General features: G+C 38.1%; 1 protein-coding gene across 45 annotated transcripts in view; it reads right to left on the bottom strand.

Annotated features, from left to right (window-relative positions):
• RIMS2 (regulating synaptic membrane exocytosis 2) overlaps positions 1 to 25,884 on the bottom strand; it is a 447,566-nt gene that overhangs the window by 320,751 nt on the left and 100,931 nt on the right. For all 45 annotated transcript variants that reach the window (XM_068672461.1, XM_068672466.1, XM_068672422.1 and 42 more), the window contains one exon: positions 11,636 to 11,946. In XM_068672461.1, coding sequence (XP_068528562.1) covers positions 11,636 to 11,946 — 311 coding nt within the window. The remainder of the gene's footprint in view (positions 1 to 11,635; positions 11,947 to 25,884) is intronic.

Raw genomic sequence — 25,884 nt, 5'->3', positions numbered from 1 at the left:
AGTACCTCTACTTTCAGATGACTGATTTGGACCCTTAGAAGCCTCCAAACTTGTGTTGTGTGTCAAAGCGTCCAGGTGATCTGTGATGGAAACAAGTATGCACATACTAGAAAATAGGTCATTCTACAAACGACAAAGATTAGCCTTTTTGTTTTATGAAGCAGGAGCTCAGAGAACATGTGTATACACTGGATTGCTCATTAATTTCTGTTGTAATTCAATGCACTGGCTAAAAGTTGGAGCCTTCCATATCTTGGGAACCAGTTGAAAGATACTAATTTATCTTCCTTTCATGTCATTGTAGGATTTATGCTGTCCTTTTTATTTATGTTGCTCCTATCTTCAGCTGGCTGGAATACCAGAAGAATATTTTCCTAATGAGGACACACCTCTGGAATTCATTTCCTTTGACAGTGTCATACAGCCTGCATTTTATAAGCATTAAGAAATAGTGTAAATATTTTAATTTGGAGAGACTTCAGTTTAATGCTGGACTTTCATGTTAGTGGAGTAATGGCAGTGCTGGCCATTGCGTTAAAATCTTTGGGGACGGGTGTAAACTAATTTAGTAATTGATTGTTTTCATAAATGTTAGACTTCAGGATACTTAGTGATCACCATGGTATAGATTTCCAAATAAATTTAATTTTCATAGAGGAACAAATGCTTCCAAGAGAAGAACCCCTATGCCACAAAAAGCATGAAATGTAAAATGCTTGTCTTGAGGGAAATCTCTTGGTTTACTCAGCTTCACCAAGATTAACTCTGAAAATAACTAACAGCTTCTGTGAATAACTACAAACATGATACAGGATATGCTTTTCTCTCACAAATATCCATAGGTATTTGAAGGAGGAGTAAGAAGAACAAATGGTCCTGATATATGCCAGTGCGTCAGTCACTACAGCAAAGTATCCAAAACTTTTTGGAGGAGAAAACACAAAGACACTGCTAATACTGGCCTTAATATCCAAAACTCCAGAGTTTGTTTTTAGAGGCTCATCTAGCAAACACTTTTCCTTTTCCCCATTAACTAACATATCTTCCTCTCTTCATTCTCACTCTGATTCTGAGTATCTACAATTGATGTTCTCATTTAGGGAAGAATCTCTGCATCAAAAACAAACAAACAAACAAATAAAAAAAACAAAGCAACCAACCTGCTGAGTAATAACTGAATTATTTTTGTTTCAACTTTCCTTTATTCAAAGATCCAACTTCTTGCTTCCATTCTGCATACATATTTTCTAAATGAAAATAATTCTCCAGCCATAATATTTACTTGAGCTGTAAGACATGGGAAGCACCCAAAATAGGTATTGTTTTTAGGAAGTCTAAAACTCAAGTTAGATTGGTTTTGTTTCAAGAGATCTTTCTCAGCCTATTTCCTGCTAAGGAATGTTACAGGAAGATGAATCATTACACATCCATTTCAGAAAGAAAATCCAATTATCTCAGCATCATGAGGAGGTGAAATGGATGAACTAACTGTTGAGTTGTTGACTTGTTAAAATTCAAGAGGTAAGATTGTTAAATTAATTGTGATTCCTCTTCTAGCTTGGAGTATTCCTCACAGTTGTAACTGGAGCATAAAGATCCAACTGAGGAAGGCCCATTTTTGTCAGCCCAGGACCTGATGTCACAGTCAACAAGGTTTAATTAAAATTAATCTACCTCTGGAAGAAAAATTGGTTTTGTGCACTGATTTGGTACGTTAGAATCCAATGACCCTCTGAGGCTTTGGACTTTATTTGCCACTACACAGAAAATCAGATGCTTTCCAGTTTAATCTCCTCTGCCACAGTGGTAGTTTTCTGTTTGTTTGTTTTCCTGAGCATCATGGAAGTCTATCATTTAAAGCTCAGCCAAAGATTTTCAGAAAGTCATTACAGAATAAAACAACCTGCAGCTAAAATGCAATGCTTTCTGTCAAGACATTACCATGAGGACTGTTGGCCTTGCCGTTTTCCTTCTGCCAAAGAAAATGGGTTTCTGCACAAAGTTCACGCTTTATCTTACTGCAAACTGCATAATAAAAACTTATTTGGCAGATATACTACATCTGGGGACCCATTCAGGCATGTAGAATCAGCTGAGAAAACACTGAACCAGACATTGGGAGAACTATCTGGAGCAACTTAAACCTGCTGTTATTCTCTGAACACGATGCACTTCCCGAGGTCCCTAGTCCGTCTCCCAGGAGCCCAGTGCTGCAGAATCGGGCACGTTCTGCTGCCGCTTTCCGAAAAGCCAGGGCATGGCTGCAGGGCACAGTGCTGCACGGTGCAGAGATGTCAGAGCAAGGTCCGAGCATTAAGTTGCACATACACAACCCACTGCGTATCATACCCAGATATTACCTTGGATTTTGTAACTCCACTTTACAGTTAAAGGTTACTGACCTCGTATAATTTGTATTTTCATCTTAACGTGAAATGATACCGTACTGCACTAGGTTGCTGGTTTATTCCTTTAAAAGGGAATAGTTCCTTCTGGTTAGTAGGCAACACAGAGGGACCTGTTCTCACTCAAAGGCACAAAATTAAGATTTGTCAGAGCCTGGGAGAGAAGCACTCACATTACTACAAATCTGGAAGGAGACTTACGAATGGTTGAAGCATTGTTGGAAATCAAGAGAGAGGTGAGCTAGAGCAAGGGGAAAGAAAGACAACCAGGCTAGAGAAGAAAAGGTCTGTCTTTAAGTGAAGGAATACCATGAGCATATCTTTGAAAACACTTCTAATGTCCAGCCAGAGTTTAGTCAAGAACTCAGATCAGATGATGGTGCACAAAAGAAAGAAAATTAGCAAATAATATCAAAAAAGACACTCCAGAGTGGACAAAGGGACAAACACGGATTTGGCTTCAACAAAGGGCAGAAAGAGAAGCAAAATAATTATGCCAAGGATGAGGCACAAAAGAAAACAGTACCTTTTAATAGCATAATATTTAATCATGAAAATATGGCCATCCCAGTCACATTATGTTACATTCACTTTTCATTTATTTTTTTCCTCAAATATGACTTAATAAAATAGGTTTACATTTACTAGAACTATTAATCTTGCCGTTCTGTTGTCATTTATCTTGTACATTGCATTACAGAACTGATTGCTTTATTATTTGTGTCTTCCAGAGGCACAAAGGAAGAGCCAAGGAATTAGTGCCAGTACTACTTATTCATTCTCATTTTTTATTTTCAGCCCACATAGCCATGGTGAAACGCAGGAACACAAAAGACCATTCACTGAATCGCCTCCTGTAGGTTCCAGAACCACTTTGCTGCCAGAGACTGCAAACTGGAGTTTGCACAGTCCATTATTAAATGTTAGCCCATACACCCAGCTGCACTCCGCAGACGCCTCTTATTCACCTTTACACACCAATTTTTTAAATATGGAATTCAAACAAAATCTGTTATTTACACTGCAAGAGAAATTAGACTCCAAAGGAAAAAGCACAGCACAACTAAGGATTATGTACACATGGTGAGCCCTAAAATTCGTGTTTCTGCAAGGTCAACAAAACAGTGATTTGAGAAGATATGTTCAACCCAGAAAGGTACTGGCCTTGTTAATTAAAAATAAAAGCAAAAATACTACTATCCTCATTTTTTTTTTTCTGGTATTACTTTCTTTCAGGGTCAATTTAGCTAAAACCCAAACTGCACTTCATTCCATAAACGTTAGCTGATGCTAGTGTTTAATACAAGCGTTCAATACTCTGATACAGCTGAGATCTCTGTTTATAAATTTAGATTATGAATGGTCTTTTAGCACAGCTAAAGATGTAGCTGTGACACACAGAAGTGTAACACTGCAGTGGAAGGCCAAATTTCATTTCAAAGATACCGAGTATCAGCAGTGACTATCAAGACTTCTCTAAGCTCATTCTTCTACGAGTGAAGGAAAATCAAATAGTAAGTGCTGGTTGCACTGAAATGCAACAAATATAAACAACAACAACAAATATTATGTGTTTAATTAAAACACTCTATAATGTTTGAAAAGAAAAGCAGCAGTTTGGGATTGTGTATCAAAGTAGGCTAGTTCTGCAACAGTTAGGGCATTTTCTTCTTTACTCTCTTCCCAAACAGATTGGCTTTCTCTGAGAGAAGGACACCAAATTGTATCTACTATTGCTAAGAGGGCCATGAGGGTTTTTGCTACTCAGTACAGATTCTACCGCTACAGAAAGAAGGATAGCTTAAAAATAATAATAATAATTAAAAAAAAAAAAATCATTTATTTTTTTAAATAAAGCAACATAAGAAACGTTTTCAGACAACTCGCTGGTCGTCCTGTTACTTTGCAGGAAAGAAAAGCAGAGGAGGGGAGGGAAAAAAAGAGAGGAGGAAGGAGAGAGAGAGAGAAGGAATTGAAGTCTCAAAATCATGCTGCAGTCACAGAGCTGCTGCGTGTGCCCTGGCTGTTGCATTAGCACCGAAACTATTCATGGTTTATGTGAGTGGGAGACCCACAAAACCAAGGTTGGGAGAGAAGCAGAATTGTACGGTTATGCTTCTCAGAAAGGTAATGGCGAGATATGAAAAGCTCTTCCTCTTTTCCAGAAGTCAGAGGAGCATGGCGATGCTAAAACCCACTGCAGCCTGCTAATAAGAGGTAGGAGCTCAGCACACCTGCTGTAGCTGGGCTTTGAACTGGCATCAGTACCACTCGGGAGCTTCTTACAGAGCCTCTGCACACAGACATTAGAGATGGTACCAAACTCCTCACTCGTCCTCCTAAGTAGGTGTAGCTTAATCCCTTGTTGTGTCTAATTACTTCATTAACTAGTACACTGAGGGATTTCTGACTTTTTTGGACTCAAGGTACTTCTTTTCAATAATTAAGCACCGCATTTTCTCTGGCTCCCTTCCCATAAATTTCTATCGCTTCCTCTGCCCGGAGATGATATTAATTTCCTTTTTATGCTGTTCCAGATTTAGACAGTCAATAAAAGTAGCTTTGGTTTCTACCTGTAAACTGGAATAGCCATAAAACGGTGAACCGTGCCCCCGGACCTGTACATAGAGGTATGAAATGAATAAAAGAGGAGGTCTGGCAAGAAGAAACTGACTCTGAAACTGAGACTGAAATTTTGAGATTGATATTGGTTTCACTTTACCACGCCAGGGGCTGGCTATCAAAGTGGAGAAAATTACTGGAACAGGAGAAGAACGACAAAAGGTAAAACCTTATGTGGATGCAAAAAAAAAAAAAATATGGAATGTGGATCTCAAAACTTCAGTCTCTAATTAATATGTTCAAAACATTGTGGGGTATTTGTAATGCCCAAGTGTTGCATCATGTCAGTCAGTGACAGCTCTGTACCCATCCATGGAAAGGAATATTGTTTTAATTTCAAACTCACCTGCAACATACTTGCACAAAATGATTAGGTTTACTCATGAAGGCAAAGCCTATCATTTTGCTTTCTCAACAATTGTGTATTTTTCCCACTGTGATGCCCAAAACCACATAAAATAATAAATTCATGTCAGTTAATTCATATATAAAGAATTCTAAAACGTTTAAAAACTCAGTTGTCCTTAATGGATAAATATGAACATGTGGAAATCTACACATAGCATTTTCACTCTAACTCTTGGATACCAACTCCCTTAGTTTAAATATTGTCTCTATACTTGTTTTTTATTTTTTTCACAGTCATTAAATAGTTCAGCAGGTGAAAAAACATAGGTTAAAAAAAAAGTCTCTATTTCACTTGAGTTTGCTTTCAAATACGCTTGGAGCTGTGGAAACCAAGCAAAGATTGCGTGCTTTTCTTAAGACACCTGAGCTCTCAACACAGGTACTCGGAAATAAAACAATCAAAATCAGAGGCTGCACTACAGTGTGGTGTCATAAGTATGTAGGTTGCTCAAGAAAAACAGTGATAATCTTGGAAAGTGGACGGTTTTCAGCCTGATGGAAAGAAATATGACTGGATCTTTCATGTGCCAGCATCGTGTTTTAACTTGCAATAACCTGCTGTCAGTGGTGTTCTCAGCACCATCCGTTCGTAATTCAGTAATTAATGAAAAGCCATTTGTAAAAGATACAACATGAAACAGATGTACACACATTTTCAGTTATTTAATGCATGCTGCTCTTTGCTGTTCTTCAGCTAGCTTATGCCTGCTTTTTTCTCTCTCCTCCTGCTCCCTTTTATTTTGGTCTCTTTTTCCTTTCCGCTCACACCCTGACATCCCCAGTTGCAGTCCCAAAAGACAGAGCCTATGCTGCCGGCTCACGTTGGCACTCCTTCCAAGAACAGAAGCAGAAGGACACGGTGGACCATTTCCATTCTGCTGCCATTGGAAAAAACACCTCCGTATGTGGGAAATGCACATATCTATTCCATAAAAATTAGATGCAGAAAAACCTGCATCTCCAGACCCAAGCAACCTCAACGATCTTGTTTGCAGTTCTCACCCAGAACAAAATGAACCCCCTGAAGCTGCTATAGTTAGTGAAAACTTCTCTAGAATTGTCTTTTTTCTGAGAATAAAGAATAGGGAAGATAGAAAACACACCCCCAAAACAGGCGTGTATCTTTGAAAGAAGGGAAGAGGAGGGAAGAAGGATATATTTTATTGGTGCCTGTTGGCCGGGGAAATGGATACTGCTGGTGTGCAACTCTGCAGCTGCTCACTCTCACAATTTGTTGTTTCCTTTCATTTTTTTGTTTGTTTCTTTGTGACTTAATCTCATATCCTTGCAGTTCTGAAGAGGGTTCAGGCAGCTTTATCTTGCTCCAAATCATGATCTCGCAGATCATGATCTTCACAGATACCAAGAACCAGCTCTCTTTTTTGATACGGCTCATCCTCTGATAGAAGCAAACATAATAACTTGACTCATAAAACATGCAAACAAACTTTCTTGCAATATTTTCACAATTTTTTACGTTGAATCTCACGAAAAACATCCCTGAGAAGAGCTTATCTTTCAGTAATAGAATGCATAAAAACATATATTGTAAAGTAAAAACTAACATTTTCAAACTTTGGAAAGAATTTTGGATTCTATGAAGATGTATTGGGGGGGGAAATGAAATCAATTAATCAATTCACATCTTAATCAATTCACATCTGCCTGAACTACATAATATCATTTCATGCAGGCATGAGATTATAAATAGTTACACAACCATAACCTTCTGCTGGGAAGATGCATGGTTCATTCCCTACTTCAAGACAGCTATCCCCACAAAAGGAGTGTGAATGGCCAGACAGATAGGAAAGAGTTTGTATACAAATCAACACATCTGGAATTTGACACAAGATTTACGATTTAAACAACTAAGCAAAGTCAGATCTGGAAAATGACTAAAATGGCTTTAAAACTGATTTTACAAAACACAAGAAAAATAATTACCACACAATTCAAACATGGGAACATCACCTGCAGATCTAACAATTCAGGCAAATAGAATGGCCAGGAAAAAGCATTAAGGTTCCCTGTTCCCCAGCTCCTATTAATGGGATGTTACACACATTTTAATAGGACATTACAAACATTTGCTTTGTTTTAGGCTGAGGAATGAAGAAATCAGCCATATCACCTGCTATAAAACGACTGAAAGAAGTCTACGCCTATTCAGACCATTTTGTTGCTAGAAATAAAACTAAGCTTACTGAATAATGGGTAATGTAGATCTTGGGGACAATAAGAGTATGGGAGTGCTTTTTATCAAAATAAAATAAAGAGGGCCCTTTGTGTAATCCAGAATTAATGTGAAATTGGATCATACAAATCAAAGAACTGCCGTGCATACAGCCATAAATCCACCATCTGTGCACAGCAGACCTCAGAACGGACCTTCTGAGGCTCTGGATTACAGAGTAATATTTTGCATTTCTTTGATTCACATCATTTGGCACTTTTCAAAACACCTAGCATTATACTACATCAGAATCCATACTCTGCTCACAGGGTTAAGTCTATGAAAGCCACTATGTATGGTGACTTCTTAACTGCCCTTAGCATAAAATCTCCACGCAAAACAAATTATGGCATTGTCACCTAGGATGGCCAATTACTGAAAGTAAATTAACACTAGATCTTACGGTGTGCCTGCTGCCGCTGCCTTCTCCACAGATTCGCAACACAGAAAGCTGTAACAACACCGTAAGGCAGATTATAAATATTGGATATGGACAAGGAAAAAAAATTAATAATGGAAAACCGTTCTGCTGGCGCTAAGTACAACCTGCTGCTGAATCGTTTATGGCTTCTCTTTTCCTCTGCAATACGTCCAACGTAAGAAAAACATCCTTGGAGAATGTGCAATCTGAAATCATCCCAGACTGCTTTAAGGCAACAAATTTCAGATCAATCAGAGGATCTCCATTCAAGTACCTGTGTGTCTGAGCAGTTTAGGATCTATCAGTTGGAAATGGAGCTGTTGGGAAGGGAACAGAAGGCCAGTCTAACACTTCAAACAATTACTACTATGTTAATAGAGAATAATACTAGTAAAGAAAACAGGACAAAAATATAAGTACTACGCAGGAATGGTAAAACTTAAAAGCAAAACAAAACAAAAAAAGTAAGGAATAGACAGCAACGGCACTGATGTCCTTGGGATTCAGGGAACATGACCAAGTGTCCTGGTTTTGGCTAGGGTAGAGTTTGTATTTTTCATAGTGGCTCATATCGTGCTACGTTTTGGATTTGTGACCAGAACAGTGTTGATAACACACTGATGTTTGAGTTATTGCTGAGCAGTGCTTGCACAGCACCAAGGAGTTCTCTACTGCTTATGCTGCCCTGGCAGTGAGGAGGCTGAGGGTGCACAAGAAACTGAGACCAGACAGGCCAAGTGGGCAGGCCAGGTGACTCCATCTAACCAAAGGGATATTCCATTACACAGGACACCACATTTAGCAATAAAAGATGGGGGGAAAGAAAGCAGAAGGCAGAACATTTGGAGTCATGGCATTTATCTTCCCAAGTTACCGTTACACATGATGGAGCCCTACTTTTCTGGAAGTGGCTGAATGGGAAGCAGTGAATGAATTCCTTATTTTGTTCTGCTTCCACATAGATGACCAAAAAAAAATTTTAATGACATTCTACCTTGCTTTTCAGAAAAACTGAAGTATATGGAGTCTTCGAGATACCTTTATTGTAAGTAGTTTATTGTTTTTAATTTTTGAAATTAATTTTGGCATAGTTCGCATTTTCTACTTAGTTCCATTATTTATACTGTGAAAGGTACAAAAAAAAAAAAACCATTTAAAATATTTCTCACTTCTTGGTCGTTCCCTATTATCATTTTGATCTGCCACATTTTTCTCGTAGGTTTAGCTTACCTAGACAAATGGATTCTACTCCATACTAGAGTAGCTCAATTTTTGCATTTAATGTAAGAATTAAAATAAGCCTGTCATGATAATCTTTCATATAACATGTTTTTCTACTGACTGTTAAAAAACAAAAAAAGACAAAAAAAAAAAAAAAAACATAACACGAAGCATTCAGGAATTAAGGCTTGATAAAACAGAATCCTTTAGGAAAAGTTGAGCACAACTGCTTGATGACAACGGTAATTTTCAAAGGGCAAAAATAAGTTTTCTTAACTTGATCAATAATAATAAGCAGGATATACATGGGTTTATAAACATTTAAATTATGATAAATTGCAATAAATATTCTATGCATGACTTCAGTAGAAATATAATAATATAATTATGTTCACTTCTTTACAGCCACAGGGTGTAGTAAAATTGTGAGCCTTCCCAGTATTGCTGCTGAGAACAGTTGGCATGACAGCCTATATAAGCTGGAATTTAAGGCCCATCTCCATCTCTGACTTTTAGGCTACTCTCTCCCAACGACGCTGATATTGCCCTCTAACAGCCCATTTGACCAACCAGCCCTTCATGACTGGGCATCAAGCAGGAATCCTTTTCATCACCTCCATCAAAGGAAAGACAGTTACCGTGAGGCACACTAGGCAAGAAAATTATTCAGCAGACCCTCTGACTTTCGAGCACATGCAACACACAGAAATACACTCAAGGCATACTTGCGTGTGTTAATGAGGGAACACGAGTATTAGTATCAAAATAAAACAGAAAGAGGATAAACCTGGAAAGAGCACTCTGTTGAGCAGTGTTGATAACAATTAGCAGAATGGTTCTGACTTCAGGCATGAAGTCCCCATTCTTCCTGCTGATAAATATTAATTTATACTGCCCATGTTAGAGTAAATACATATTACATATCTGAATGATATGTTTGTATCACCCTCTGTCCCTCTTTGCACACACACATAACATAAAAAAGCTTTCAGAGTTAATTTATTGCTAAGAACAAGAAGGCCTGTTGATTTTTTTTTTATCATCCCATTAATGTATGATTCCATCTCCCAGGCAAAATTAAGTAAAAAAATAAATAAAAAGAGAATCAGACTCTGGCTCATCATCTCTCCTGCTCCTTAGCATGAAGTTAAGCTGCCAGCTTTAGTTCTGTATTTCTTGGATACCACACAAATAACTGAGGAGCACTCAGAGCCACCAGGTACTGAACCCATCAGCTGAAATGGGAGCAAAGGGCAGCAGGCAGAACAAGTGAAACAAAAAGGGCCAGATTAATTACATTTAATTTGTTCCCAAATAAAACCAAAACCAGGAAATGAAATATGGTAGAATCCAAGAGGTGAGGTGGAGGGAAAATGATTTTAATTGTATTAGCTGCAAAAGATATTATAGCTGTCTAACTTGCTTCAAGTTTGAGGTATAAATATTGTCAAAAAGGTTATGGCTGGGCAGCAAGTAGAAGGTTGCCAGATTATGCTGCTCTGGCTGCCAAATACCAAGGCAGGTAAAGGCCTCTGGAGAGAGAGGACATCATTTCCATGGAAACACGTGAGCAAGCTGACTTTCTTCTTCCCCTCCCCAACATGTTTCAAGTTCTAATCTGGTCTTGTTTAGAAGGAAATTCAATTTATTTAACCTAACAGGTTTTACTTCTGTGTTCCAGTAAAGCGCAGCCGCAGAGGTTGAGAGCCTTCTGGTGACTTCTGGCACAATCACATCAACAGAAAGGGATGGAGGATGCATCTCCACCCTCTGGCCAAATCCAGGTCCTACTACAGTACTGTTGAAACAGCCACTCAACCAGTGCTGAGTCAAATCAGTGAAAAATAAATAAAAATTGATTCTAATAACAAGAACTAAGAGCAAGTAACTGAGAAACAGTGAAAATACTCAGATCACCACTCAAAGATTTCATCATCACCCATTAACCTTCAAAAAAACATTTTTGAACCCTATTTTGCATTACAAAAATTCAGCCATGAAGTGAGTGGCCCCAAACTCACGTGTGTACAGCACGACTGTGGTTCAAGCAAGTCGCAAGCACGTGGACAGGCTTTGTCACACTGCCACTGTCATTTTCCATGAACTCTTTTTATGAGAAGGAGCAAAGAATACACATTGTCTATGACCATCTGAACACAATAAGAGGCTCTTCAGCTGCTTCTGCTTAGGGTTGTTTCAAAATGCCCAAAATGGATTTTATAGGTTACAGAATAAAAACGATTAAAGCTCAAAAAGAAAAAAATACATTTGTACCATAAATTCAACAGATCTTTTCAGTAAAAATACTAAACACTTTCTTACCTGTCTGATGTTGTGTCGCTTGTTACTTGGTGCTTTACTCCTGAACCATTCTTAATCGAGTCTTGTCTGGTGAGCCCTTGAGATCTACTTTTGTCCAAACCTTGTGTGGATATGTCACCTGGCGGACCTTGGTACTGCGAATGCTCCTGCAGCTTTGCTTTCTTCTCTTGAGGTGCTTCCTCGTTCCGCAGACCTCTGATACCTTCTTGGTCAGGCTGCTGTGGTGCGTTTGATCCACTGTTATAAAACCAGGCTCCGGATTTTGTGAGGATTTCTTGTTGTTTTCGGCACAAGTTACATACCCACATTACCTGTTCAGACATATTTAAACAGAAAATCTGTTAGCTAGGAAATACTGTATACAAGTTTTCATCAAGTATGCATCAACTGATCAAAGTATAAATAATACTATTTTAACTTTTCTGCTATAAATACAATAGTTTAGCTACAGCACAACATGTCTGTACGACCATGGAAGATTTTTTTAAATATATATAAACAGAAAAATAATTTTATTCTACCTTTGCTTCAACATTTACAATACAAGGGAAAGCCACAGACAGCAGACAAATATATGAAAAGCATCTACCAACTGGCATTCCAATGGCATCAAATGTCAAATCTGAAAATAAAGACTAAAGGCTGAGGACGACAGAAAAAAATGAAGGGATAAAAATTTAATTAAACATTTATATTATTTATTCATTAAACCATTTTCTTAATAAGTCAGAGTATGGAAGTTTGGAACAGATTCTTTGCTCATTTGCAACAAGTAACTTTATAATACACCAAAAGACTCTGCTGTGGTCTGTATTTTCTATTCACATGAAGAAGCTGACTTCAAGACGTGACTTGATTTTCAAACCTATTGCAAATTAAAATCATTTTATAAATAAAGTAGCACAATACATATGGAGCCTCTCCATCTCATAGCCAAGAATTAGCTTTCACTGTACACTTGGTAAATGGTTAAAACTATTATAACTTCCAGGTTGTGAGATCCTGCACTTAGTGATGAGATTTTTAATATTCAGAAATGTACTCATTTGCAAGGCTTTTGTGTCTGCTCACCTTAGCCACGTGACAGCGCAGGAAACTGCCAATGCCAATTATTTGTAAATTAATTTCACATTCAATTCTTACATGACATTAAAATATATCAGGATGTAATGAATGAAATATAAGAGGCGAGCTATTAATTCAATGGCATATTCAAATTGCTTAGGATGTTATCTTAAAATTTTTATTGTATTTAAAATTAATTTACCACAAGTTTAGTCCATCACCCTATAATTTAATTTTTTTTAGCCTTAACTTGGTTCTTTATGTTCTTTATGTACTTTTTGTCTTATTTCCCAAACAAAATGATATCACTTTAGAACTCCATGTTCCTTCACTGTCTACATTCAGCCTCCAGTTCTAATCTAACACCTGAGTTGCCTCTTTCAAAAATTTACAGTGCAGAACATGGCTTAAGTTAAAGCTCTTCGTTATTCTTTACAGTGCTAGATGGTTGAATCACATTGAGAGTGTCTCCAAACTTGTAAGCCACCTGGCTCAGTCCACTGCAAAAGGTTTCAGAAGCTGCAAGCTGCATCTTACTTTTATTCTCCAGTAAGTTACCTAATAGAAAATCTGGGCCATGCTGTCTCATTAAGTCTCCCCAAAAATGTTTTGGTGAAAGCTTCATACAGAAGGCTACTGGAGTACAGAGCTCCTACTCGAGCTCACAGACTGCCAGGTGGGGGTAGGAGGAGTAGGCACTGCTCGCCAGTGGCAGTGTGCCCCATCCCTCCTCACTTTTTAGTGTCCCACCTTGGAGTAGTCAAGTCAGCTATTTCCACAAGGCAGAAGGAGCTATCCAAGCACTGACAGGGTAAAAGGAGAGGCTGCCCAAGTAGCTGGCTGTCTGAAGTAGGCTACATCTCCCCAGAAGAACCTAGAGATTCTGTGATTCTGTGTATGCTTCAGGTCTGGCCATCATTCAAATACTAATGCACAACAACTCTGTTTTCCTTTTCCTAATAATTACGTTAGAAAGTAAACAAAAGCTCTGAAGTAGAATTTCAACACAAAAGACAGAAGTATTTTCGCCCTCCTTAGTCCATAACAATTAAAAGCCTTTAGTATTTCTGTTTGTTCCACACACCACTGAAAGAGACTTTCCACCTGTGTGTCAGTGTAATGAAAGGAGCAGACTCAAAACAATTATTTAAGTATAAAAATACATAAAGTTTGACTCACTGCACCATAAAATCCCTGAAAGCTTTTTGTATTATTTTCCTGTATTGGTAGGTGTTAAAATGTCACAAAAACTAGGTATCACAGACTAAACACTTGAGCAACTATGTCCTTGTCATCCATTTTCTCCTGGGACAATGCACTCCACGACAAACGGTATTATCCTCCTGTACCCTACAAACTGATAGGTCTTCCTGAATGAACAGGATTTAGTATCTCCTCCTCTAAAAGCAGAATCACGAGAGCACTCCTGATCTAACCTCTTCCCCGTGACACACAAAAATTAGTGATCTGTTTCAATATCAATCTCAGCTGCTGCCAAGCTGGGTAGGTGGCGATGTACATCAGAGCACAGCAATGCAATCGGCAGGGCCATGAGACCTGGATGAAACAAGCAATCTTTTTCTGATAACGGTTCCAACAAGCCCAGTGCCCAGGCAAAGATGCTATACCTATCTTTGCTGCAGTTATCTACAACGTCACCCGGTATTTTCATTTCCATCTACAGCCTGGAAGCTGTTTCTCACCGTCTGTCAGTGACAGGTTATGGAACATGGGCAATGTTACAGCCCGGGCCCTACTGAAGTCAAACTGGTTCCAGCTGTTCCCATCACGCAACATTTCTTACAGACAACCAAAGTAACTGGGTCAGACCTGCAGGAAAAAATGTGGGCACTTAAGCTGAAAGCACCTCATGAAACAGAGGGAATAATTTAAAAAAGAAAAAAGTGCTTAAGGTATTCCGTATTGGGAAAAAAAAGCCAGACCATGGAAACACACAGTTATGTATTTTGCAGATTTTTTTCTGCCTTTTTAATATGTGTTTCATAATGCACACAGCTAGCACTCCTGAAGCTTAATTTACAATGTGGTCCAACATGCAGTCTTCCATAGTGTTGACCCAAGCAGTTATAATTTTAGCTTCAAGTAATCACAAAACCCATGGCAAGTGCTGCACAGGCACAGAAATTTATGTGCTGTCAGTGTGCACCACCAAATTCGAGCCCTCCTCCACTACAGGGCGCAAATGACTTCTCCATCTCACCGTGTGTAGAAGCATTGCTTCAACAGAAAAAATCCTGGTAATTTACATTACATGCCGAGCCCCCAGCAGGATTTTGGGTGACTTTGGATGGAAATAGAGCAGAGAGGGGAAAGGGAAACTGTATGAGTGGATCTCGTGCTTAATGCATGCCTCTTGACATATCTGCAAAGAAGAACCACAAAAGCTTCCCCTCCACGGCAGTACCTACAAAAGGCCCTTCCCTTACATAAGGGATTTGCAGCCTGACAGGGGAACACTGCCTCCTGCGCCCACTCCTAAAACTCCTCACCACCACCCCGAGGAATTCAAAGTGTAAGTTAGGAACACACTTTGCACACAAACATCACTGTTGCAGTTTGGGGTCAATTCTTACCACTGATTTTAAAAGCAAAAGAAGGACAAAAATGTGCTTTTCAACAGCTCTAATCGGTAAGTAAATTTAGATTCTGAAGTGCGAGCGAGGCTGATCCACATTTCAATACAAAAGCCTGAACCACCACCTAGTGCCTAGGCTAAGAATTGCTGAATACCTTTTCATTTATCCTGCAAAGAGTGAAAAGAATCACACAAAATACATCTAGCCTGACATTTTGACATTAACTCTCATTTTAATTTAAGACAAATATCTTTTTTTTTTTTTTTAATAAAACACTTTTTTTTTTGAGAAGACATTCTGAATTGGGATCAGACAGATTTGCTTCAAACCCTGCATCTGCTTGTAGTTCACAAAGATTAATTCTACACACAGAACAGACAAGTTCTAACTATTTCGGTATTTCTTCACCACTTTTTACAAGATTATTCTACAGCATGCTCTCCCCAAAAGCTTTCATTACACAGTATTAGTACTATTTATTTTTTCCATAAGCACACAAAACCAAACTCTGCAACACCTGCAATAACCAAATAATCAGCCACTGAGCGTCTACACGTTGGACATAGTTAAGGCAAGAAAAACTACTCCTTTGTGTTGTCCTAAATAAAAACATTACATATTTGTTCATCAGTTGAAACTCTTCATAACATATTACACATTGTAAACCCATTAGAAGGGAAAAGAAATGTATAGAAAAATCATATTTCGATACATTTTAAACCAAAAATGGGTAATTTAATAAAAATGATACAGTATCACAGTCCTTTTAATAGTATCAGAAAATTATGTGGGAAAAAAAAAGATACCTCACAAAATGCTATTCCCCTGTGTATTATTAAAGCATAGATGCCCCAACATATCTTCTGAGAGCAAAATGGAAGTCTTACTGCATTGAAGATTTTATTAAAAGACACAGTATATTTGATTACATATCAGCCTGAGTTTGATACTTCAGATACTACAGTCTAAGAAATATTTACCCTAAATCCTCATTAGCCTTCAGAATACTACTTCGAATTACAGGTGTGCAGAGGTCCAAAATCATACTGGAAGGGTAGTAAGACTTCTAGGGAAGAGTAAGGCTTGTTATTACTACCAGCTCTCTTCACATTCATGTCCTTGCCAGAAGCAGGCAATATATTAGCATTATATTAACCGCTGTGCCTGCTGCTAGATAATTTCCCTAAAATTCACGTGGTTTAAAAATACGTAGCTATTATTATGTGTACCATTTCCTAAACATTCTCAAAAGTAGCAAGAACATATAGCATTGAAAGGAAGGGGAAGGAAAACAAAGAGTAAGAAAACTCATTGCTTGACCCTAGCATGGAGACAACTAATCACAGTTACTGACATACTGAAGTTAGTTCCTTTTTTTCAATGCATCAGTCTGTCTGCAGAACAACTTGATTACAACAGGGAGGAAGTGCAATGTCTGAAGCCACCCTACACCACAGAAATTTTTTGAGGAAGAAATACTTCCACCTCTCCACTGCTTTGCCTTGGAGTAGACACTGCTGAATCAGTCTTGGCACTGTGCAACATGAGCCAGCTTCCTCTGCACAGTCACTGAAGTTACAATTACACAGCAAACCTGTGTCTTCTGCTGATGTGGCCCTACCATAAGCCCATGGATATCTTCCTTACCTCTAGTCCCAATTTCTGATGAGCTTTCCCTATTTTGCCTGTTTAATCAATGGTTGTCTCGATTCAGGGACTTCAAGAACCCTTTGAACATTGTTTCGCTAGAAAACATGATCGATCTGCTCTTCTGGACATTGGTTTGTTTCCAAATACATTAAATCACCCATTTTTTTCCCCAGTAAAATACCAAAAGCACTTGATTCCAATATTAATTGTCATTCAGAAGTAAAACTTCTTAGAACTCTTGGTTAAAAGAGTAGTTTGTTTCAAAGCTCTTTGAATTAAAATAGAAGACTTCTTGAAGTTAGCTAAAATATTAAATCATCTCTATTTGGTTCTGTACACTATCAAAAATGGATCATGTTTGCTCTAAAACACAATAATTCACTTTTTTTTTTTCTCAATCTGAAATCTGGATTCTCTCTTACAGCTAAGACTACTGATATCCATTACTGGTGAGAGAAAGTTATTATTAATTTCTACAAGGTGCTTCCTTTAAAATTTTTAATTCTATTTTCCTTTTGTTGTTGTTTTGGGTTGGTATTTTCTTTGTTTGTTTTTTAATGTTTACAACTGTTTATAACTGTGCAACACTTACAGCATCTTCTATCAATAGCCAGCATTCATATTTCTGGAAAGTGTAGGGGCTTTCACAATAGCTGGAGGATTCAGGGTTCATCTCTTGAGACATCCTTCTAAAGGTTCAGGTCAAGATGTTTTGTAGTTAGGAAGATTTTAAAAACATTAACTGCTTATTTTGGAGTGCATGGAATAGATCGTGCCTAATTTATGCTCAAACAGAAAGCAGAAACTTTTCCATTTCATTATACAGTTCTGGCCATACAGACAAGACATCACATTCTACCTTTTTTTTTTTTTTCAAAGAAATCTTGCTTCTTTTTCCTGTGTTTTCTTTCCATGTATATATTCTTTTTTGAAGCTTAAAAAAGTGTCTCTCTTCTTTTCCAGTGTCAATCCTACTTTGAGAAGCAGGTTGGACTAGAGGAATCCCAAGGTCCCTTCCAAACAATGATTCTATGACCACTTCCAACTGCATTTTTGTAATTCTTTTTCTAACAAATAAAATTAAAAAAAAATCCCAAATAACTGTTTTAAGGTCAGCAGAACTATTCTGGATGTATTTGATTGCAACTGAGAAAAGAAACTCCTTGTAGTTGGTATGGTATTGTGAAATTTTTCTTAAAGACTTTTTAGTTTTTATTTGATGCCAATCAATTTTATTGCTTCTCTTACAAAGCCAAATGAATCTGCAAGATTTCATAACCTCTACAAAACAATCAGCAACATTACTGACACTGCATACTAGCTTCTTCTACTGCTGCACTATAGCAAACAGAGGCTGTATTTTACCATTTATCCATTCAACTATACACGTGGGATGCCTTCATCCTTTGTGTAACACCACTTCCTTCAGTGAAATTAATGCATTCATTCAATGAAGTATATTACACGAGCAAAGATTATGAATTTGTGACTATTATAAAAGAATTGATAAAAAATAACTTATTTTTTCAACATTTTCTTATGCCACTAGTCTGTGCTATGGTACTGTCTTTCACTTTCAGGCAAGTAATAAAGTTAAAATCAGTCTGGCCAACTGCCAAAACTACTGTAATTTTTATTGGCCTTATATCCATCATGATTCATTTGGCTGTTTACACCTGCCCCATGGACACATATTCCTCAAAAATGTATTAAATACCTTCATGGATTCCAAGAGTACTTAATAAAATTGGGAAAGCTTACAATACTAATATGAGACTAGCATCTTTACATAAATTTTAAAGAATATATGTATTTGTACAAATAAATTTTGCAGATAACGGATACATTATGTATGAAAAGTTACGATGGTCATAAACAGCTGAGTCAGCATAAAGTAGGCACATTGCTTGTGCATGCTTTTGATACAATATATAGTTATGTGACTATTTTTTTAAGCATAGAAGAGAACAAAATCATGACTACTATGTTATAAAAGGTATACTCACTTTTTGTACTAATGCTTAATTATTTATTTTAATGAGATGCGTCATCTCTGTTTTACCAATTTTTTACTACCTTTGAGGCATAAAAAAAACATTTCCTTCATAAATTTTCTTTTTTTCTAAGAGTAAAATAAGGGAATAAGACACCTGACTAGGAAAAAAATATTTGTGTTTTAAAAATGTAACAAACCTCTCCAAGTGCACAACATTAACAACTAGAAATTTTAAGTTGGAATGCTAATTTAGGTGGGTTAACATAAGCCAAAGATATTTCATAAGCATGCTCTTTTTTTTCTAAAGTAGACTGCATAAAAATAAGAAGTTCATATATAAAATAACTCATGTTGTCAAAGATCTGCACAGGCACTAATTTGCCTTTTTCGTTATGGCACAGGCACACCTGTACACTGCTGAGTCTGAAACATTTCTGAACAATTCCAATGGAAATAGCACGTAATTCCTGCAGAGCCATACAGACGACAAACAATTCTTTCATGAGCTTTCATGATTTCATAAGAAACTAGACGGCGGAAAAACGTCCAGTGAGGAAATGGCTGATGTGAAACCAGGTGTGATCTGGTCATAGCACACACTAGCAAGTGTTATGTCCCAGCTGCACAGCTTCCAAAGCTGAGTATGTAGGCCCTTACAGTACCCCAGAGGGCCACGAGGGCTCATTAAATAAGTGTGGTGGTTTTTTGTGAAATAAACCTGCTATAAATGAACAGAATCTACAACACATTTCTAGATGGTCTTCCTTTAACTTTGGAAACTTGCATAATTATGTAACATATAGAAAATGTATAGTTGACCAAGCTGCACCAATACTAAATTTGTAACAATCTCAAGGAAAAAAACTGAGCGCGCATTTGCTGCCATTCTTCTCAGCTACAATTTAAGCTCATTTAATAAGAATATTGGATTTAAAGAGACCTTGTGCAGTGATTCCACGTGCCTGCTGCATCAGGCAGCTTTACAACTTAGTAAAGTTCCAACATAAAATTAGCTAGAAATAATGAGGCCAGAATCTATCAAAATGCTTTTCCAAGGCTTAATGCTGCAGTGGAGAGAATGCCTTTTAATTTCCAGTGTTCATTTATTCAAAGCTACTTTTATTACTCTTTATTCTTACACCAGCGTCATTGAGTTTAAATAGCTCCTTTTTCTCCTCTGTGCTTGCTGCCTGGTATTTCTGAAGAGAAATTGTCTGAAGAGACCAATTGCATACCCACAAAAACCCTTCAGTTTTTGCAAGATGTGGCTCTTTTGGGCTAAGCCTATCCCAGAAAGACGTAGCCCTGTCAGAGGGCCAGGTGCCAAGCACACAGTGCAGGGAACAGCACGGAGCAAGAACTGTTCCTAATAAGCAGCTCAGACACAGTCACATAACTATGAAAAGCAGAATTGAGGGGTGTCGAGCAAGTCTGGCCCACAGAGGTGTCCCTGGCCTGGAGTACTGTGGCCTTAGCTTCCACTCATACACGTTCACACACGCCATCATCCCAGCAATCCTGCTCTGTACCTACAGGCACAGGAAAGAAAAGGATTTAACCCACTTTCACCACATCCTACACTCCCATACTGTTTTCAGTGATTTACAATAAAAGGACTTCTAGTTAGGAGTAGAAATTCTTATTAGTCCTTAAATTCCTAATTTTACGCTTAGTGCTGTCTAATCTAGTCTACTACTGGGGTTTGCAAGATAATCCATTTCCTTATGACATGCTATCTCTTTCCTCCTCTGTACTGATAATTATCCAAATTTGTGTCACCGACATATTTAATTACTGCATTCCTGTCCTCTATGCCAAGGCCAGTATTGAAAATATTAAAGATTTTCCCAATACTCATGCTTGAGGAACTAGGAAGTTGCTTATAGCTTTCCCCTATAAATATCATTGTTCAGTTAAGTTTGTTTCACTTGAGCCAGTACTGTGTAAGTCGCACTATGTCATTTAATCTTCTGTAAAGAAGTTGCAGGTAATTGTTACAGGCTAATCCCTACTCATCCCTGCACATAGACTTGAGTTCCTCGAATTCTCCTGTCCAACTGTTTTTACCTGCTTGGTTGTTTAATTCACAGAATCACAGAATTGTCTAGGCTGGAAGAGACCTCAAGATCATTGAGTCCAACCTCTGACCTAACACTAACGAGTCCCCCACTAAACCATATCCCTAAGTTCAACATCTAAATGTCTTTTAAAGACTTCCAGGGATGGTGACTCCACCACCTCCCTGGGCAGCCTGTTCCAGTGCCTCACAACCCTTTCAGTAAAGAAGTTCTTCCTAACATCTAACCTAAAACTCCCCTGGCGCAACTTAAGCCCATTCCCCCTCGTCCTGTCACCAGGCACGTGGGAGAACAGACCAACCCCCACCTCGCTACAGCCTCCTTTAAGATACCTGTAGAGAGCAATAAGGTCGCCCCTGAGCCTCCTCTTCTCCAGGCTGAACAAGCCCAGCTCCTTCAGCCGCTCCTCATAGGACTTGTTCTCCAGGCCCCTCACCAGCTTCGTCGCCCTTCTCTGGACCCGCTCAAGCACCTCGATGTCCTTCTTGTAGCGAGGGGCCCAAAACTGAACACAGGACTCGAGGTGCGGCCTCACCAGAGCCGAGTACAGGGGGACGATCACCTCCCTAGCCCTGCTGGTCACGCTGTTTCTGATACAAGCCAGGATGCTGTTGGCCTTCTTGGCCACCTGAGCACACTGCTGGCTCATATTCAGCCGACTGTCCACCATCACTCCCAGGTCCTTCTCTGCCTGGCAGCTCTCCAACCATTCCTCTCCCAGCCTGTAGCTCTGCTTGGGGTTATTGCGCCCCAGGTGCAGGACCCGGCACTTGGCCTTGTTGAACTTCATACAGTTGACCTCAGCCCATCGGTGCAGCCTATCCAGATCCTCCTGCAGAGCTTTCCTACCCTCGAGCAGGTCGACACACGCACCTAACTTGGTGTCATCTGCAAACTTACTGAGGGTGCACTCAATGCCCTCATCCAGATAACCAATAAAGATATTGAAGAGGAACGGCCCCAGTACCGAGCCCTGGAGAATGCTGCTAGTGACCGGCCTCCAGCTGGATTTGACTCCATTCACCACAACTCTTTGGGCCCGGCTATCCAGACAGTTTTTAACCCAACAAAGTGAGAAGAATTCTTCTTCAGAGAAGAATTTTCTCTGTTGAGACTGTTATTAGAGCAACTGCTGCTGATGGATTAAAAGTTTATGATGGAGGAAAAGCAGCCAAATTTTGGGTAGAAAAATATAATACACAGTCATGGCTGGAGTAAGGTAACATAACAGACACTAGAATTACCAATTTTCCACAGCTTTATGGCAAAGTCATTAACTCTAACATTTTCTCTCACAAATCCAGCATGTCTTTAAGGAAAGATAATTAGAGTATTGTCTTGGTTTTCTTATATATTTTTATAATAATTAGTTCACACAAAGTATTGTGTTCCAACTTGTAATTGAAATCATCCAAATGACAACCCCAAGTTGTTTTACATCACAAAATTTCTTACTGAATCATAGAATCATTAAGCTTGGGAAAGACCTCCAAGATCATCTGGTCCAGCTGTCCCCCTACCACAAACGTTACTCACTACACCATATCCCTAAGTACCACATCCAATAATATTTAAATGTCTTACAGCAAATTGATTTTGAGACTTTTGTAGCCTTGAAGTCTCAATTAGATATTATTTATGTTACGTTATTTTTGAACTTTGTGTTCAAAGTTGTGTAATCACTTCACAGCTTTATTTAAGAACCAACTAATAAAAATATTGAATGATCTACAGCAAAAAATGTGCTGAGCATGTTCATTAGTTAATGTATGTAGGCTGTTCTGAAAATGAATCACACAAAGCATTTACATGTTATTTACTACTGCAAGACACGACATCATCATCAACAAGGGGCCAAGAACAGAGGCAGGCCACAATAAGTCTGTGGTCTGTATAAAGATGTCACTGAATTGAAGTCAACAGAACCACACCATTTATATCCTCTGTGTCATTACTCACTACTGAAGTTGTCTGAAAAAAATGCAAGATTCAACTCTAGTAAAATGTAACAGAATGGTAAGATGCCTAGAAAGCAGTTGCTGCTGTATTGAATCCCATATAAACATTCTTCAATTTAACATAAAAATGCTGCCTAGACTCTAGCTGCAATGTAGTCACAGCAGCACAGCTTTCAGTGCAGGCTGCAAAGCTCAGCTGAGAAACTAAGACACATTTTCTGGCCAGAAACCTACACTGAATTCCATGTTAAGACAGCTTCACTGTGAGAAGAATTCAGGATGTACACATCTTATTTCTACATGAGATGCTGTCACAAGTAACACTGACAGAAAAATCTAAGATTAAAAAGAAATAAATGTACTTCAGCTTAATAAATTTCAAAACAGAAAAGCAGAAAAAGAGTTGAAAAGCAACAAATTTAGTGACACCTAGCACAGTCAGGTATATATTACTTATCAGTACGCTGAAGAGAACAACCACATTTCTTGAAGGAAAAATGAAGTTACTTATGAAATAAAGTTTTGTGGGTTTTGTTTTTTGTATATATATATATATATATATATATATATATATATATATATATATGTATGTATAATATATATATATTAATTCCAGTCTCAAATACTTCTTTTTGTTAGGAAACACATGAGGATGCAAACAAAGTGAGAACAGGACTGCATCTTGAAGAACACCAATAGCCGAACCATGCCAGGATATCAGTTAGCAGCTAACCACTAGTGGACTTTTCAAAAACTCTTACCTAATTATAAAGACAATTTAGTCCTGACAAACAAAGCCACCCAATTCTTCCCTGGTTGTTATGTGTAAGTTTGCCACTGCTGACATGCTCTGTCATGCTCTGTCTGCCTCAGACAATTGCATTACACAGCAGAAAGCTCTTTTCTTGGGGATTTGGGGCACAAACGAACAAACTCTACGGCAACTATAACAAGTAGATGACATGCAGATTAGAATGTTTCACAAAAAAACAAAACAAAACAAAACAAAAAAACGGCATTAAGTTACCCTTTCCTCAAGTACGATAAAACGTAGACACGTAAATCATCTGAAATAGTGGTTTGGTAATATCGTAACAAAATCATCCTGGCTCCATCTAGTGGACTTCAGTGCACCCTGTTGGCAACGTGACTGTAACAGAGCAATAGAAAAATACTGGAAAGTTGCAGCAAGGACTATGAAGTTTCCCTCAAATAGTTCTGGCATTTTTGTGAACAGCCCCTGAAGTTTGACAGATTTCTTTAAAGCTTCATGTCTCTTTTTACTTTTCAATTTCAGATTGGGGTACTTGAAAGGCTCAGAGGCCCCCAGTTCAACCTCACCTTAAGCACACAGTTGCAGTGTTCTCTGGTGTTATTCATGCTGCACTATCAGCTTTCCTATAAGCAAAAATAAGTCTAGGTACTTTAGGATTCCTTCAAATCTGTGGAGTATAAAACATTCACAGTGCAAATCTGCAAATCTCTGAATTAGGAGAATCCCCTGAGCAAATATCAGCCACAGAGCAAACCGTTTTAACTGCTTTTATTGTTACAACACCTTGATTTGGATTCACCTTTTTTGGTGGTGGTGGTCAGATGGCTTTTTTTTTTTCTTCACATCTGACAATATGAAGAAATCAAACATTGTAAATCCCAATTTAACGTTTTAAATCCCAATTTAAATGTTGCAGTTTTTGTCAGGAGTACTGACAAAGTTTTGTGTGGTCTTGTTTTTGTTCTTTGCTGATTGCTCCTTACAGTTAGGACAGTAGCTGTAGTAACATGGTTAAGTCAGAGTGGATGACAGATGATGAGCACACCAGTAAACCGCCTCCTGGTTTACGTTTTACATAGTGGATGACCACAACTGACACACTCCAGCTCATCATCATAGATTCTAGACCTGAAATTTCAGCCCATTCTTCAAAATACCCTTATATACACTGACAGCGTTTCAAAGGATAGAAAGAACTGGTAAATTGTAGAAAGAAATTCTGCAAGATTGAGGGTTCCCTCTACCGCAACCGATGTTTGTAAAGACAAAATCATGCCAGCTTCATTTACACTGCTACAAAGAGATGAATTTCTCAGAGATGAATTTCTGAAAGATTGATCCAATGACACAGATTTTCAAAAGAGGGAAAGAAATTCACTCTCAGGAAAAAGAAATTATTTTAGATCAATAGTTTTAAGTGTGAAAGCAATATTGCTGCAGTTGGGTAACACAGAAGACCTGATATCACCAAGAAAAGGGAAATGGTGTTTTGCTTTTTAATATATGTTATTTGAAAGTAATGTTCCCAATTTTTGGAAAGGACTTGAAAAAATAATTATGTTTTTTGGTTTGGTTTGTTTTTTGTTTGTTTGTTTTTACAAATCTTAGTACACTTATACTGCAACCTAATGAAGTGAAAACAGCAGTTCTGCACAAAATCAGAATCTGCAGAATGACATCAGAAGCATCGTCTCAGACCTGAGGCAAGATTCAACAGTGTCTGGATTTTCAAAAAACTCCTACATTTTATCTTGCCTGAATTTATCAATGTTATCTTTCTTTATATGTCAGAAAACTGTAATATATTTAAACTGATGACTAGACAAGTCTGCATTCAAGGAAACATATATGGTAAGGATTTTCTAAGTTTTCTGTGATTTTTTTTTTAAAGTCTCTAAGTTCACCCTACTCCAATAACAACTCAATGAAACCAGTTCCCTTCATCACTTCCATTCGTCCTGTTCAGGGCCTCACAGGGACATAGCATTGAGTTCATAGTCCTAAAGGATGACCTCTCCAAAATAAGGACAGAAGTTCTTAATACTACAATTCTGAAGTACAGGCACAAGAACCATAAACACACAATTTCTCTGATTCTTAAAGAAAAACAGAGTGACAGCAACATCAAAC

This window comes from Anas acuta, chromosome 2 (assembly GCF_963932015.1).
Source record: "Anas acuta chromosome 2, bAnaAcu1.1, whole genome shotgun sequence".
In the NCBI taxonomy this organism is placed as follows: Eukaryota; Metazoa; Chordata; class Aves; order Anseriformes; family Anatidae; genus Anas; species Anas acuta.
The sequence above is the reverse complement of the archived record's forward strand: the minus strand, read 5'-3'. Positions and strand labels throughout refer to the sequence as shown.